We start from the raw sequence: 17,388 nt of genomic DNA, 5'->3' as shown, positions 1-17,388 counted from the left end.
ATGGTCGTGCCTTAATTTCAAGACCTTTGTGGGGTAAAAATTCTGCGAAGAAAATTCACACTGATATGCTTGTATTGTATTTATTGATGATTTGGCCTAGCAGGTGACGGATTGGCCATAGATATATTGTGTTGTTGAAAACTTAACATATGGAGAGTGTGTGCTGGCTGATGGAATGCTCCTTACTCATTTGCGAGTTTGCACCTAAAGTCGCCAGTTTTATTTTAGTACCCTTAGAACCACACAATTGGGGTAAGTTTGAACCCACACCCAAACTGCTTATGAAACTAGCCCCACGGATGACAAGTTTGACTAACATGCACACGAACAGAAAGCTAAGGGCTAGGGTGGCTTTTATAAATACGTCAGATGACATGATAATGTTTGGCTTTTTATAACCAGGGGATGGCCAGCATGAAGTATTCCCCTGGATCTTCACAGCATTAGACAAAGTTTTGGAGCAATGCGCAAAAACCTTGCTCTACTTGAACTTGGTAAAGCTTGCTTTTGTTTGTGATAAATCCTACTTTTGGCTGTTACGTGTGCGAAGATTGGGGAGGGGATGGCAATATCGTGCTGCTTTCATGAACAAGTTATGACCTGTCGCTCTCTATCGTTTCCCTTAAAGTACCAGACTGGAAACCGAAACCAAGGACGCCGCAAGGTACGGCACTTCATGCAGTCTGTGCATGAATATTACTGCAATGCATGCTAAACATCAATGTTTCATACTAACCTGTGCAAATTAGGAAAAGTTTCATCCATGTCGGTGCGGGATATGAGTGCGTAGATAGGTGGGCCCTAGGAATCTTTGAGAAATTGGTAGTTTTATAGTGCAGCTTTAGTCGCGGTGATGGAATTGGTAGCTTATTTGCCGAGTGCAAAGCGCTCATCTTGTCTGAAGTTTCAACCTAAGTTAACGACGATCGTCAGGGCATTCTCTACCGACAGCAGGTATGTGAATGTCCTGTTGATGCGTGTAAACTTAGATTGAAGACGCCATAGGGTGACAGTGCTTCAGTGTCCTGTTGCTCTCCGACTCCCTCTGTTGCCCCTATTTATTACTCATGCTGATGCTTTAGTTGTCGAATGCAGTCTACTAAATACTAACAATTATTTGATGCCAGTATATGGTGAGATTCTCATTTTCAGAGTGTGTTACTTGGATGCAGATAGGGCCAAAGGTCATTTGACCTTGACATTGAATGCCAAAAGTCTCTTGACCTTGACATTGAGTGCCAAAAGCCTCTTGACCTTGAAATTAAGTGCCAAAAGTCACTTGACCTTGACATTGAGTGCCAAAAGCCCCTTGACCTTGACATTCAGTGCCAAAAGTCATTTGACCTTGGCCTTGAGTATTGACTGTTTGATAATCGCATCCTCCATTTTGCATGCTAGCTGATTCCTGGATTGATCTGATACTGGGGCGTTTACAATTCCCGTCAGGTAAACTTTGCCATCCAATATGAATGTACTCATTTCAAACTCCTCGGCACTTCTTCAATCAGTCTTGAGCAATGTCTTGTGTCCGTTAACCCCCTGCACCAAAGAGTAGCTTCTGACAAAAAAAGAACAAAGTTGGAAGATTTTTTTTCTTTCTTACTCTATCACTCATTGTCACTTGAAGTGCCATTGCTGTCCTTTTCCTATATAATGTTGAATAATATTGGATGAAAAAGAGTGTTTTCAAAATCAGTCAGTAGACCTACTTGGTTCCTTATCTCCAGTCTTTTGAGGGGACTTTGAGTGGAAATGTTGAAAATCGGCTCGTCTGAAATTTGAATTTGTCAGAAGTTAACTTTGCCTGTTGTAGGGGTGTTGCCTTAGGGTTCACTTGTTGTGTTTTATGTGACTCTTTCAAGTCCATGGTTATAGCATATCAGAAATTTATCTTTTGCATGTTGTACTTTTATCTGGAATAGTCTTTGAGTATCGTATCTATGTGTTGTTTTGTACTTTCCGATGAATTTGTACGGCTATCTGGTTTATGCTTTTGATGCTTGTCTTACACAATTTTAATGATACTTTTGCATTGTATGTAATATTGTTACAAGTACAAGGGTTATGCTGGACTAGCCAAGTAAATTTGTGTGTTATTTTCAAATGAAAAGTTAATAGCATTCCGCGAAGTTACTATTTATAGCTCACAAGGTCATTTGCATAAGATATTGATGACGTTTTAGTCACGTGACAGTCGGACATCGACACTTATTTCTACGCATTTGAGCTTATTTCAAAGTCAATTGTCTTTGACCCTGCATTGTTTTTAGCATGAATGATACCATAGAGTCAGAGAGAGAAATATTCAGAACAATTATGTAGTATTTCCAACACTCGGACATGTGCCAGATTGAATCTAACTGCCCTAGTTAGAAAGCCTGAATCCATTACGAAACCGCATGTTTGTCCGACATTGCCTGTAATTCAGCAATGGGGAAATAGAGGGCAGCAGCTGCAGTGACGTCATCTTCGCGGAATGCTATTGGGAAAGCTAGCACAACCCTATATTCGCCTTGTCTACATGACTTGTGAAAGACTGTGAGTGACTTAAAGGTGATTCCTCCTCAGAAGAAAGCGGTGAAATTATAGAGAGATAACAGGAGAGGCCATGTGTAGGATATGTACAGTCGTCTGCATGTCACGAGGTTGTCACTATGCCACATTTTGATGATGAATGACAGATGGTGGATGGATTGCTCTCCAGCAAAGGCATTGCTTAACTCTTTCACTACCAGTTCATGTTTAACAAGAACAGGATGGGTTCTGTAACATGTATCCGTATAAGTTTGGCAGTGAATGAGTTAAAAGAGAAGCACATTTTCATCACTTCATCCACAAATTCATTAAAGTGTGGCCTAGCTACAAAACAGAAACATCGCCGAGAAGCAGATTGTATTAGAATACTTGTTTATCACTGTATTGTAGCTCATAGAAAGTTAAACACTGTATTGTATGTACCTCATAGAAAGTTAAACACTGTAGCATTAGCTCATGAAAAATTAAACACCAGTAGTTCTCACTTTTTGACCTCACTCTCAGTAAAGTATCAGCAGCGAAATGGTTAGCATGAGTGAATGTGGGTTAGCTCTGACGCAGTTTTCACACTGATATTTGAATATTTTCCATCTTGCATTTAGGATTGCATGCGGGACCCACTGTCTCGTGGAATGTGGTAGAAACAGGTACTTAACTTGCATGCCACTAGGAGGAGCTCAAAACTGTTAGCAGTCTAACTTCGAGATTGACTTGAAGTCTCATTATTCTCAGTGCAGTCGTGTTTACTAATTTTGAAAGTTTCTATCAAGTATCTGGCGTTATGTTGAGTCGAGTCATTGCTAGTATTGTGTTTATTTCCAATAGTGTTAAAGCTGGTTAGAATTCAGAGAAATTCAGTTCTCACTCTTATGTATAGAGTCGTCTGTTTAAACCTACACAGAGTAAAAAATAAGCAAATTTGGGGTTTTTGCTTGATTATTTTAACCCCTGTTTCTGATTCTGAGTTCCTTTAGATGCTGAACCAGCTTTGTCATAAACTTTTGTCCATCTTTACTAGAAATCTCTCTCTTTCAGTGATGTTTGTGAAAGTTTTTTGAATCGCTTATATTGATAGATTAACATAGACCAGAATCTTTCCTATAAGTTTCTATTGTGTATACAGTTCTGGCCATAAGTAACATGTATTGGTGAGTGCAAAGCAACATCTCTGGTTAGAAACTCGTCATAAGTTGAGGTCCTTGGGTCCAGTTTCATCTTTTTAAACAATTGTGACAGAGGGATGACTGAAATATGCTTTACATATGATGTTATGAGTATAGTCTTGCGTGCAGTCAGGAACGTTACTTTTGGACTGAACATTGTCAAATTGTTTTTGATCGCATGTTTGCGTTTGAACTTACATTGTTGCTGAGAAGATTTTACCAGCAGACGAGTAATTTTTGTATTGCACATCCAATGATTATAATCGCAGATTGTTGCGATTTAAATCACTGGTTTGTACGGTGCTTTACTAACCTAAGAACCACTGGCCATCAGTTGACTCTTGATTTGTCCAATACCATTGCCCAAGAATTCAAGGGTCTCAATATGAGTCATCCTGAGGAATTCAGGGGTAAATATTGGCTTCTCCAGCCAAGTGAGGGTGAATGTCCCAGGGGTTTGTGTACAGGGCCGGAGAACCGAACATTAACCCCTGATTTCCTCAGGATGGATAACCCCTGATTTCCTCAGGATGGATAACCCCTGATTTCCTCAGGATGGATATGATTGTGAAAGCTACTAGATTATGACACGCTCACTGTTTACACACGCTTTATTGTCTTGCTTCAGTGGTAGATGTGCTACTAATATATGTTGCTTGCTTATTAGGTAGAAATATCTTAACAAGAAAAGTCTGCCCATTTGGGCTTCTGCTTCAGTGGGGTCTTACATATCTCGAGTATCAGTTCAAATGTTCTCTTCACAAAACAATTATTGAACTAAGACACTTTATTGTTAAGTAATATATAACCATTATATTGCTGTTAGTCTACACTGAATACCCCTATATATACTTTGAAAGTTTGATAAGATGAAGATCAGATATTTGTATTTGTCAGTAAAAGTATTATCTTTGCATGCTGCAGTTTTGTTCCGCATTTTGCATGTTATATCAATCTTTAAGCCATTGGGACAGTATTATATTCTTCCATTAAATATTTCATTTTGACCGTAAATGATCATCTTTTACGTAAATTCAAACCATCAGGTCTGACCTCTGACGTTAAAATTGAACTTGTGGTTTAATTACTCTGCGGCGAGCTACATTCAACTGCATTCAAACCCTCTGCTGGAGAGCATTATCCTAACTCATACACTATGACAGAATTCTGAGATCAACTGATAAGTTTCCTAGTTGAACTGTTCACCAAGAAAGATATGTTCCATGACATCTTTAAAAAAAGGCAAAGTGTACCCCACACCATGTGTACTCAAAGATCTCTCATCTGATCAATATAACATTTCGATATTTTGCAGAAGCGGACGCGGGAAAAGAAGTGACTGCATCCTACGACTTCCAGGGCCGCACTGATCGTGAAATATCGTTCAAGAAGGGTGATGTTCTGACTATCTACAGCCAGGTGTCGGATGACTGGTGGGAGGGCAGCTTCCAAGGCAAGGATGGCTTGATACCCGACAAATATGTCAAAGTCCCTCATAGGTAAATATAAAATGTGGCATGCGTCTGCTCCTATCTATCTTCTAATGGGTGGGTGTAAAATCTGGATCAGTGATCATGGTCCAACTTCTACACCTGCCCAGCCGTCTTGCTCTCGTACAACACTTTCCACAGGCCGATTTGGGCTAGGATAATTCATGCACTTGTGGCCCCTTCAACATCTCGGGAGAATAAAAACAAAACTATCTGTGATTGTTGTTATCTGGTAAACGCTCTGCTTCTCACCGCCCTCACCCTCACAGCACTTTATGCAAACGCCACCTGTGGACCAGCATCACAAGAGGGATAATGTGAAAGTCCTTGGGATCATCTCAAAAATGCCACAAAGACAATTAACTTGAAATAACTTTGAGAAAACCTCCTTGAAGTGTTTCTTCTAGCCAACTAAAGCTATTCCCAATCCCAGCTCATAAACAACCTCTAGATATTCTTGCAGTTTTAGGGTCGGCCAAAATGGGTCATGACACGTGCTTCAAACCACGTGTTGCATCAAATCACATGACAACACGTGCAATAAACCATGTGTTGTATCGAATCATGTGACAACACACGTATTTAACCACGTGTTGTGTCAAATCATGTGACAATGAACACACGTATTTAACCACGTGTTGTGTCAAATCACATGACAACACATGCATTAAACCACGTGTTGCATTAACTCACGTGACAATGCGTGCATCAAATTGTGTACTAAAGCCGTATTGGCTGATCCTTCCAACTCCAACAAAAGTTAATCTTATGTAACGGAAGAAGTCTATTCCTTTGCTGGGATTCCATGGCAGCCCGACAGGTACAATTCCTGACGTCACTCGTAAAAGTTTCACGCTATTTGATGTGAGGTGATGTCAATTAGCTTATTGTTGAGATACAATTGAGGAAATTAAATAGCATCATGGATGATCCATGATTCGCTGTTGAATGCGCATCTGTGATCTTTTCGACATCACGCCACATCAGGTTTGAAAATAAACCAATGATGTCATGATTTCCCTGTCTGGTGCGGCCATCTAACATTGGAGTCTAGAACCTCCTGTAGTATTAACACCTTCAACGCCGAACCACGTAGATCTACGTGGCCAAATTCCCCCTCACCTTGGAGCTGGTTATCGGAGTCTCATGGACTTCGTGAACTACGCCATCGCCATCTTCAGGGCACGGTTGGAACTGAAAAGACCAAAACGGTCTTTTCAGTTCCTGCCGTGCCCTGAAGATGGCGATGTCGTAGTTCAGAACTTTAAATGACTTCATGAAAGAACTACGCCATCGCCATCTTCAGGGCAAGGTAGGAACTGAAAACGGTCTTGAGTTCCTACGGTTGTTTCAGTTCTTACCTTGCCCTGAAGATGGCGATGGCGTAGTTCTTCATGAAGTCCATGAGACTCAGATAACCAGCTCAAAGGGGAGGGGGGATTTGGGCAACGTAGATCTCCGTGGTTCGGCGCTGAAGGTGTTAATGACACCCCACTATGGTGACATTTCCCGGTGCCTTTTAAGGAGTGTCCCCAAATCGCCCCAGTATAATCACCATTCCAATGGTTTACCGCCAGTGCTCTCTCAAGAAGAAGGTATGTCACGTTATGGACAGTTTGATATTGTGGTTCTGTTTGGACGAGGGTGTCGCACTGACTTCAGTCGAAATGACCTACATGTATCATCACTCGAAAATTTGGCTCCAGTCAGTGGTTTTCAAACATGAATAAGTAAAGTTAAGTTGCTGGGTTTGGTTTGACTGATAAAGTGATGAAGGTATTCTGGTCTTCGTGCTGGTAAATTCTGGCAGGAAATGCAAAAATAAACTCAACTGCAAATTGAAAAAGAGCATATTCGCGGACCTTTGGGTTTGCATAGAGACATATATCACTATCAGTGACTGAGTGTGACTTAATCTTGCCGAAAATGTTGAGTATGACACCATGTTCCGAGCAGGATTCCAATGTCTTAGCTGTGATTACGCTTGGATTGGTAATACAATTAGAAATCGTTTAACTTGAGCTTGAGCCCGGCTAACTCACACCTGCACATCTAATACCACCACACTGTCTTTGCACATTCACAATTTGTGGGTGTCTTACTAAATGTTGGTCATGTCTTTGTTCAGTCATATGTGTCGTGTGAAAAAAGTGTCCGAAGTTCGTGCTCTGGTGTTAGGATTCCATTTTCTCCCTTTTCTCCCATCTTACAAAGTGTGAGATATCAGAACCGAAACTTTAGAAGAGGAGCCTCATAGTCTAGTGATTTACACTCGTAGCCTAGTGGTTAACACTGCTGGATACCACACAGTAGGGCCAGGTTAGATCGTGAAAGAACTCAGGATTGTATTTCTGGATGAACCGGCGTGGCAAGGAACTAAGCTCCTGGCTCTTCACAACAGGTTTGGAGCTCATATGAGATGAATTAATGAGGGTCTGTCGGTTGAGACTAAAGGCTGTGGTCCCTTGTACCTGAGTGTCTATGCCAGGGCAAGTAAAAGATCCCACATAGGTGGAGAGTAGCCTGTAGTGGACTCCATACCTCCAGCAAAAATCCAATACGCTTATGACGCCGGTAATGGTGATGAGAACAAAAATAGGGATTTCCTGTCTTTACATCATCAAATTTAGAGGTATTCTTTAAAATTAATAAGCCTCTCTTGACCTAAATGACTCAGTACTAAGTTTTGAACTCAAGACTTAGTCTCAGAACAGGTAAATAATCTGTCACCCTGATACACCACGAGTTAGGCCATATAGCTCTTCAAAAGCAATCCTGTTGAGACATGATAAACAAATTTGAACGATTGATTTCCACAAGAATGTTATACATATCATCAAGCCTAGATTCATAAAAGCCCAATAGATATCTTAATCCTGGCAATAAAGTACTATCCACCTAAATGAGAGGAATCCCTTCAAGAGAATGGCTTTGTGTTTAAGTGCATGTTTACATGTACCTGTGTTTGAGTTACCCTTGACATCTGTCTTTGAGGTACATCGATTAGTTGTTCTGATGCAGTTTGGCTGTGCATGAGGATTTTAAAATTTCATCAATCTTTATCTGCTGGAAAGTGTTGCCCTTAAAAAATTATTGAGTTGAGAGCTGAGTGTCAACGCAGCAACAATGCTAGCCCGCTGATGACGAAAATGACATCACGTGCCGTCTCGCGGCAGCAGAATCAGCAAATTACGTCCAATGACAATGAATAGGATTTGCTCTGCATGTATTGTCAATGGCTGCCCGGCGGCCATCTTGGAATATGGGACAGGACAGTCCAGCCTGTGATTTCAAGAGATGATATGATTTTCTGGATGCATTGTGAGGGTTGTTTCAAATTTGCATGGTTTATTGAAATCAAATCAACTGTCTTAGTTTGCACTTCTCCTTCTTCACCTATTTCTGTCTTACCCTCACCAAACTATCAATATCATCAGCACTATTGTATTCATTCATAGAATTTGCATATTAATGCATCATATTTGCATAACTGTTCTAAATTTTTGGGCTATTGCCCCAAAACGTTTCAGAGGGTACCAAATATTCGTCTGTTATCCATTCCCCGACTGAGTTAAAAACTGTTCTAAACATTTACGTTACAGTAGTCGAAAAGACTCCCGGTCTTCCATAATGAGTACCACTTCGTTGAAGAGTACCACTTCGTTGAAGAGTACCTCTTCTTTGAAGAGTACTGAAAAAATAATTCCAACACAACGTTCCACATGTATGTATAGACTACATTTTGGTTGAAGTTTAAATGCACCTCTCTCACAATCTGCTGCTAACCAAAATCTGCAACGCTATGGATATATGCACTTTTAAAGGGACAACAGGTTGGCCATGTGATATGTTGGTTTTTCATATAAGGATGGGTCCCAGCTGGGCCGTGACTGGGCCCAGTCTTGTTCATATTAATATTCCGTAGCTTTGCAGAGGATGGTTTCAATTTCCCTAACTCTCAAGAATGTGAATGCGACAAAAAGGGGTCTGACTTTTCCAAAACAATTGAATGCTTTAACTGGAATTGTCTTGACCGCCTGCTCTGGTAGAAGGGTACTATGCAATGCACGTTAACTCAGAAGAACTCACACAGGTCTTGGTTGTAAATGTACAACTCGTCACGGAATACCGGAGGAATGTTTTCATCACAGGATGATTGAAGAAGGACCCTTTGTTCCGCTTCTCTCTCTCAGACACCAATCAAGCAACTTTTGATATATCTGGCCACCAGTTGACTCTCGAATGACACAGCATGTCCAAACCAGTATCAGAAGGAAAGTCCTTAGGAAGACAACTGATCCCGACACTTGGAGTGCACCTGGCGCAACTCTAGAAAAGGTTTCATTTTCAATGCACCACCCCTGAAAAGCACCATCGACCTGTCCAAAGTTGTTCGTTTGAAATTCGCCTTAGCACAAACAGAACAGCCAGTGGAAAAGTGGCGATAGCAAAAGGAAGTTTGTCATCCTGGCCCAAAAGCAGCCCATATTACATGCCCCAAACTTGCAGCATCTGTGAGAAATTGATACTCAACGATGCTCATCTCAGACATGGCTAGAAGAGGGCCATTTTCAAGAATTCTCCAGTAACAAAAGGTTTAACCAGTTTACCTCCAATTGTCAATATACAAATGAACATTTGATTTGCTTGAGTGTTGAAATATCTTAACCATAACAAAATATGACGATTGCAGCTGTCTATCTAGAAGAGGTGCTTGCATTCAAATCCAGTTGTGATTTTGTGATGATTTTGGCCCGGTGGTCTCTATGGTTGAGGATACCCTTAGTCATACTGATCCAGAACACCTTGAAGAGTTTCATCAACAAAATGATGATGATACGTATGATCATAGCGTCTTGATATACGAAATCGATGCGCATTTGAAACTATCACATCATAATTGGCCTGTTGCATGGCATGGATGTATATCACTGTGGAGTCATGACTCTTTTTTGTTGCCTCTCTGTTTCTGTCCACAGCCATATTTGCTGTCCACTGCATTCTTATAAGAAAATCTATGATTGAAATCGACTTGTTACATGTGTTAATACTAACATCTTCTTGAGTGCATGGAGTGGGATTCAACAGGTCTTTCAATAGCATGGTTTTGCACAGTCAAACGGTGTATGAGGCCAACTCATGTACCCAAATTAGCTAAAAAAAAACTTTTTAAATCGTATTAGAGATAAGTGACCTCTCAGAATGCTCAATTCTGCCCCTAAATTTTTAATATCAATGCCTGCAATCCCAAAATATGTTATTTTCTGATGGACATTGCAATATCAGAGATGGACATCAAATTTTGGCCACTGAAATTTTGAATAACTTCAACAGCTTGCTATGGCAAAATGTCTCCAAACAAGATTGAAGGGCAAAAAAGGTGTACATGTTTAAGTAATTGTGAGGCTTGTGAATCGACTAGCGTTTGAAAGATACACTGCAGCCTGAGGTCCACCCTACTTAAATAATTTAACTAACATTAACCAATTTATAATTCTATTGACAACTTTTAAAACAGCATTGGCTAAAAGTAACATCATCTGTCTATCTCAGCTTTGGAGAAAGTTATGTGGACTCTTATATCTTACTTGTCAAATTCTTGTCATATTATTCCCGTCAATAGGGATGTCCTGGTTTGATGTTTTAAGATGAATTGACGTTGCCTCATCAAAAAATGATGTGACATCATCGTTCTTTGTGTGATATTAAAACCGCAAACTGGAACTGTACGGGAAGTGTCAGGATCGGACATCATTATCAGGAACTGAAAGCATTGCTGATCCACCAACGTCATTTTTGTCCAAACAGTAATTCTCAAATGCCGTAACAAACACTACAATGCTCCTCAAAAGAAATCACAGTTTATTTGAATAGAATTAACTAATTAAACAAATTTTTTAGTCATTTTCTCGTCGACGTATTCTCTAGATTAACAACAATAACTTAGCTAATTAGAACTCATCAAATAACATAACATAACCAACTGCGTCAACATCTTTAATTTCTTAACGTGCCAATAACAAAGCGGTTTGTTTCACTCAAGGAGGATACTGGAAGTCTGTCGCTTCCATGTGCCTGATTTACCTCAAGAAATCTCGAAGCTTTGTTTATCCGCTTGTTCGTGCAAACCGTTCCTTGGGGACACTCTCAAAACACTGCGGCGCATATATGATGTAATCTCTTTCCCCTATCTGGCTTTAAAACATAAAGTTAGTTTGAATTATGAAAAGTTGCACTTTGCAAAACCTATGATACCTTCAGTGTGGGAGATGCAAATGCCAGTGAAATTTCGTTGGTTTCTGTATGGAGTGTTTGGTAAAATTGTCAACTAATCTAATTGATACATTTTCAGACAGTTTCTTGTTGGGACACGAAGGCTAAATATGACTACCAGTACTGTAACAAACATTGCCTTGAAGACTACAACTTTTCACGAAAATTCTGATTGCAATATGACTTTTTTCTGAGTAAATGAGGATTTCATGATTTATTTGCAGAGAAAAAGACAGAAAAGCGAGAACACTAGAGGACAAAAGACGATCGACAGAGTCACTCCCGATGAAACCAAAGATACGTCTCTCCGCTGGTGAAGAAATGGACAAGTCTCAGTCGCAACCAAACATCGCGATGTTGACCGAGCGGAAGACGTCGTCATGCAGCATCCACTCGACGGCGAGTTCAGCGTCTGCTACTAGCGAGGAGATGGACCCGGATACAGGCAGTATGGACGAATTAGAGAAACTCGATGACACGAGCGTCATTATCGACAAAAAGGAAAAAACTACCGAGGATTTGTCGTTGGATATTGACAACGCCCTCGCAGAGGTTATGTCTGGGTTAGAATCGCTCGAGATGCAACAGCGTCAAGATCTAGAATCGTCCGAGAAGAAGATCGCATCGACTCTACCCAAGCATACGCCAGATTTGGTTCTCGGGTTGCCAACGAGTACTTCGTCTGGGTCTTCCTCACCTTCGGAGCAGAGGAGTGACCCGGATAGTCCGGGCCTGTCCCTCAGTGCGGCAGAGACGTTCGCTAAGTCGAACCAGTCGACGATTAAGAAACTGAAAGGTACTACGTTGCCGAGAAATGTTGGTAGTACGATTACGACAAGTCCGTTGATTAAGGACGAAGGGTTGGTCAAACGGAGCATAAGTGTTGACGATAAAGCTAAGAGACTTTCAGACTCTTCAGATATGTCTAGCCCGGTTAAGTCAGACGTTGATCGCATTAAGCCAATCACCGTACCGCAGTCGCGTAGAGATAAACCGTTGCCACCTGTACCGGTTAAGGACTCACCAGTGCCTTCGCTGGATGGTAAACGGAACTCTGAGGAGAACTTGCAAGCACCCTCACCTGGGCCACCACCGCCACCAAAACCAGCCAAAATTAAGCCACCACTCATGAAGAAACCAGAGGTGCCTGCAAAGTCGCCTCAACTCAGGCGCAAACTCACCAAAGTGACCGAAAACACTTGAGGGGGTTCTTAACTTAGGCTTCCAATGAATGTAGGTAGTGTGTCCCAAAAATATCTATCGTGGAGCAATTGAAGTGCATGGACTATAACTTTTGAACTTTTGTGAGTGCTGCCATCTGTGAGTAAGATGTGGAAGTGCTGATGCCTGAATTCAATGTAGTCTTTTATGAAGTACCAACCTTCGGGCTTTGTTGATTTTGATTGGAAATCTGTGGGAAGTGCACCTACATCAAGGAATTTATGAATGACAACAAAATAAATGTCCACTTGGTCTATGAGTGTCTGAGAGTGCCAAATAATGAAAATTATTGGGATTATGTCATTTTTGGTGTTCTGTTGTGCGATATTTTATGACTGAATCCTGGGTTTGAATTTGTATGAAATGTATGAACCCAGGAGACATGGTTGACAAATGTCTCTTAAAATTGAAATAATTCTTTGAGATAGTTTTCATAAATTGGGAGTATTTGCAAACAGACTAGTCGATAGGTGCCAAACTAACTTGAAAGCCTTCTTTTTTTCTGGGACAAACTGTACGTTGTAGTACATCATAGTATTATGTAAGCACTATAGGCTCATGACAAATAGCAATTGAATTAAATGTTAAGACTCTACTGAGAGTTATGCCTTGGTATATCATGAGTGTTGCCAGACTTTGAAAGTGTTAGAGGGAAGGTTGTTCCAAAATAATTTTCAACCATGATTACAAAATTTAGGTCTTGCACCTTATTTTGTAATTTCGGTCAATTATTTGAGAACTTTTGAAATGTTTCCCTGAATCAAGCAGGTTATTGAGTTATTTAGTTGTCCTGAAATTTTTTCTGAAGATTTTTATGGCAGTAACCAGCACTTGCACCACTGTACGCACATCTGATGATAGTGCCTGGCGCACTCTTTGCGATCTTTATATTCCAGTTGTAGAATCTCAGCGCCACCTTTAGACGCTGCTGGAGAAAACTTGTATAGATTATGGTGCTGTGCACCTCATTTATTGTATGCCACTTGGGCCAGTACTGCAGAGGAGGCGTGACCATCGGACTGGTGATGATTTCTGAATTACTTGTTGGCTGATTCATTCAGCCTTTAAGCACAAATCCATTACAAGCTTCGTTAATCTGTCCAGGTGCTAACTTATTTGTCCAAACTATTGGTTAAATTGATTAAATTCTGAATAAGAAAAGTGGAACAAAAGCTATTTGTACTTTCATTTACAACTGCTGACTCTCTGACCATGGCTGAATGAACATGTTATTGGCAGTCTTCATTTTGAGGTGCTGGAAATACGTTAACCTAACGATAAAATTTGTATGGCCTAAGCAAGGGTGAAGTTCAAACACCCAACAATCTAAGAAGTTTTCACCAGTCTTGTGCAGGGTTGGTTGATTGATAAAAATATCCCAGTTATAATGGCTACCATTATTGCAGCATTCTTATTGGGACTCCCTGTTGTTCCTGCTGCTTATGCTTGTTTGTAGAAACCATGTAAGATACAATTTCATACATTTACTGATGAGTGCTTCATCAGTGTATTTACTGCAGCTGGTAAAGTATTTTTCGCGTTTCCAGTTTTGGCTGGTTAACTTTGGGTGCAATTGAGAAATCATAAACTGCATACTCTAATTTCACCGAGCTAAGATCAGTTGTTGAATATTTAAGTCTAGCTGGATATCATGCTCTTGGTTGTTTGATTTGGATAGACAGTGCCTCGTGATATTAAGTTGTCCTCGGCTCATGACTTCATGTTCCAATTTGGCCTTAATTGTAATCAGTAACTGGTCTTAGGGCGGTGAAACTAGAGTAGCTTCATTTCAAAGTATCTCTTCTCATAATCTTTGTTTACATTTTGGAATTGCATATTCATGAATCTATTTATGAAGTAACTGTTGAAATGTGGGTTTAAAGGTAATTTGGCTTCATAGAAAATGTTTGACAATATCTATCAGCATTGATGTGTTTCCAGGTATGTAGTTGTACATAAAAAATATCCTGCTATTCAATGAATTCACCCTGAAATTTCAAAAGTAATTTTTTGGCATATACTTTGAAGTGAAGTCTAGGCCCTCCAATTTCAAACTGATTTGTAATTAATTGAATGTAATATATAATTTGTAAAGATCTATTGTGTAATTAAGTGTGCGAGTGTATAGAGTGGGAATACAGTCAACCTTGCCTATACTGGACTCGACCAGTATTTTGGATTTTGAAGTTTCAGATGAAATTTCATTTTACTGCTGTATTTTCTGGTTGGTTATGTGAAATAACCAACAATCTGATTGCCATTTTTTCATGAAACGGACTATAGGAACTTTGACCTGGGACATGGAAGATTGATTATTTTCTGTGTGAAATCATCAAAAATGTTTTTTTCGTGAGGTGGACGATGAAAATTTGGACGATTGTTATGACGGGAGTCTCCGGTATATTCAAGGTTTACTGTTTTTGTCTTGCCTTGTGAATGTACGAAAATTCAATGAAATTATTTCTCGGCAAAGAATTAGCATGTAGTACGAGAAAGATGAGCTTTCTTTTGTAATATAGATCTGCCGGATTGAACATACATGCTGTGACGTGAAATGAATTGGGATTTTATTGAGGAAATTATGGACTAGAATATGTGTGTGGAAGGTGTTACCGAACTGAAGATTGGCTGCATTTCTTGAGGTTTGAAAACTTTCTTCGGAAGTAGGCTGCGTATTCTGTTAGCTTGTGGACTTGTTTTATTGTCTCCGTTGCACTTCTCTGGCGCAGCCAAGGAGAATGTCAAATAAGCCAAACAAAAATTAGTTTTGCATGTGTGGACGGGGGGAGTCACAAGGTCACAAGTAAACATGGAGCAAGAAAAAACTGTGCAAGCGAACAGTCTTGGATACGCAGCCCTACAGAACTTTGAGTAAGGTCAGGTGTACATAGAGAAAGGGTAGGTTTACTTGGAATAGGTTTAGGTCACTGATGGTCCCATCTGGGGGTACGATGCAGCGATACAGAAATGACAGGAGATGTGCATGGTGTAGAGATTATCAATGATGTAGTCTACTTGGTATGTGCATGCGTGTTGAGCAAGATTATAGGTTCTTTGAAGTACTGCACATTGTACTGCTCAATAGAACATGTCCCTGTCAAACAAAACATATTCTGCAGCCTGTTTCAAGGTCTTGTATATGACATACATGAGATGATTTTTCTGACCAGTACAGTAATTGTGAAAAAGTTATTTATGTGATATTCTGATTAATATCAGACGATTTATATCGGACGTATTCTGATTATTATCAGACGTGGTTTATACCAGACGTATTCTTAATATCTAGAATTACTCTTGTAAATTATCTTAAATTTGCTCTTTATTCTATGCAGTACTGATAGTCAATATGGCTGTTCCCACTCAATTAATGATTTGATGTGTGCGCCTGTGTATTGTATTGAGTTAGTGTTTACAGCCTGGTACTGTTGGCCCTGGCTTTCAGTTACAATCCCATCATAAGCATAAAAAACGTGGATCAGGATCCCAGACTCGTACTAGTGGCACCACTTGTTTTTTTGGACAGACATTTTTCCCCAGACCAGGGAGATGGCTTAACCATGCACTCCCTTTGAGGTTTGCGAAATTTGCTCAGTGTATCAAACAGGGTCCTACAGTTTAAATGTGAACTTTAAATTAAGTGTTAACACCGTTTTGTGCTGTGAGAATGATTCCATTGGAAGCCCATACTTGAGTTTGGATAATTTCAGTTAACCATACTCCGTAGTGACCAGCTGCTCTTTGCATAATTCTTTCAGAATAGACTTTAGATACTACTAGCAACTTTTTGAATGTGGTTATCTTTGCTACGTGGTGCTTTCATTTGTCTTATGGTGGCTCACCGTACTAAATTATTTGAGACACTGGTAATCAAATAGATTCAAATAGATTTGACTTCCGAGATAGTTTCATGTTCGTGTTTTTTTGGGGGGGAGAGAATGTCGGTCATGTCGTGTTGTTTGATGTGCTAGGGCATGATGTTTTTCGAACAATATGCTGTCAATTCATCATCTTATTTGCTACTTGTTGTGGCTGCCAAGTCTGGGGGGGGGGGGGGGCACAGATGAAACATACCCTTACCCCAATAAACCTCTATTTCTCCCATTCTCGACAAATACTGGATCCCTCCAGTGCTTATTATCTCCTGACATCTGTGGTAACAACGTCTTTTTTCTGTAAATTCCTGTTGTTCTGTGGTATATTTTCACAGTGTTACTTAAGGCTTTGTTTGGGTTCTGTTATGGAATGCTTGCTTTTACTATCTTTAACTAATTATGCAAATGAGCGCTGTACAGAGGTTGCCAAGATTTATATCGTTTTATTATTAGTTGTAATGCAATAACTTTGTACACTGTATGCCTAACTTGGAATACTGTATGCCTAACTTTGTACATCTGATGAGGTATATTTGTGTCCCATGTTGATGGGGGGTTTAAATAATAAACAAAGTAAGCCATAAATGATTTTTGCTTTTGTTCATTGTCTTTCCCTTGATCATGGTGGATGTGAAAATGGAGACTACTGTAAACCCAGAATGAAAATGTTACGAGGAGACTACTGTAAAGCTGGAATGAAAACGTGAAAGGGAGACTACTGTAAAGCCGGCATGAAAACATTAAAGGGAGACTACCGGGTACTGTAAACCCAGAATGAAAATGTTACAGGGAGACTACTGTAAAGCCGGAATGAAAACGTGAAAGGGAGAC

The 17,388-nt window shown here is 40.1% G+C and overlaps 1 protein-coding gene across 17 annotated transcripts in view; it reads left to right on the top strand.

Annotated features, from left to right (window-relative positions):
• LOC135491444 (SLIT-ROBO Rho GTPase-activating protein 1-like) overlaps positions 1-17,145 on the top strand; it is a 66,681-nt gene extending 49,536 nt beyond the window's left edge. For 4 of the 17 annotated variants that reach the window (XM_064777327.1, XM_064777328.1, XM_064777320.1 and 1 more), the window contains exons 16-22: positions 229-252; positions 629-664; positions 1,399-1,446; positions 3,138-3,182; positions 5,014-5,197; positions 6,766-6,783; positions 11,686-17,145. In XM_064777327.1, the coding sequence (XP_064633397.1) occupies positions 229-252; positions 629-664; positions 1,399-1,446; positions 3,138-3,182; positions 5,014-5,197; positions 6,766-6,783; positions 11,686-12,664 (1,334 nt within the window). In that variant the 3' untranslated portion in view covers positions 12,665-17,145. Of the gene's footprint in view, positions 1-228; positions 253-628; positions 665-1,398; positions 1,447-3,137; positions 3,183-5,013; positions 5,198-6,712; positions 6,784-8,790; positions 8,913-11,685 lie in introns of all 17 variants that reach the window. The other 13 variants (XM_064777336.1, XM_064777335.1, XM_064777322.1 and 10 more) reach the window with 13 other exon arrangements.
• The last annotated feature ends 243 nt before the right edge of the window (positions 17,146-17,388 follow it).

This window comes from Lineus longissimus, chromosome 7 (assembly GCF_910592395.1).
Source record: "Lineus longissimus chromosome 7, tnLinLong1.2, whole genome shotgun sequence".
Lineage (NCBI taxonomy): Eukaryota > Metazoa > Nemertea > Pilidiophora > Heteronemertea > Lineidae > Lineus > Lineus longissimus.
The sequence above is the reverse complement of the archived record's forward strand: the minus strand, read 5'-3'. Positions and strand labels throughout refer to the sequence as shown.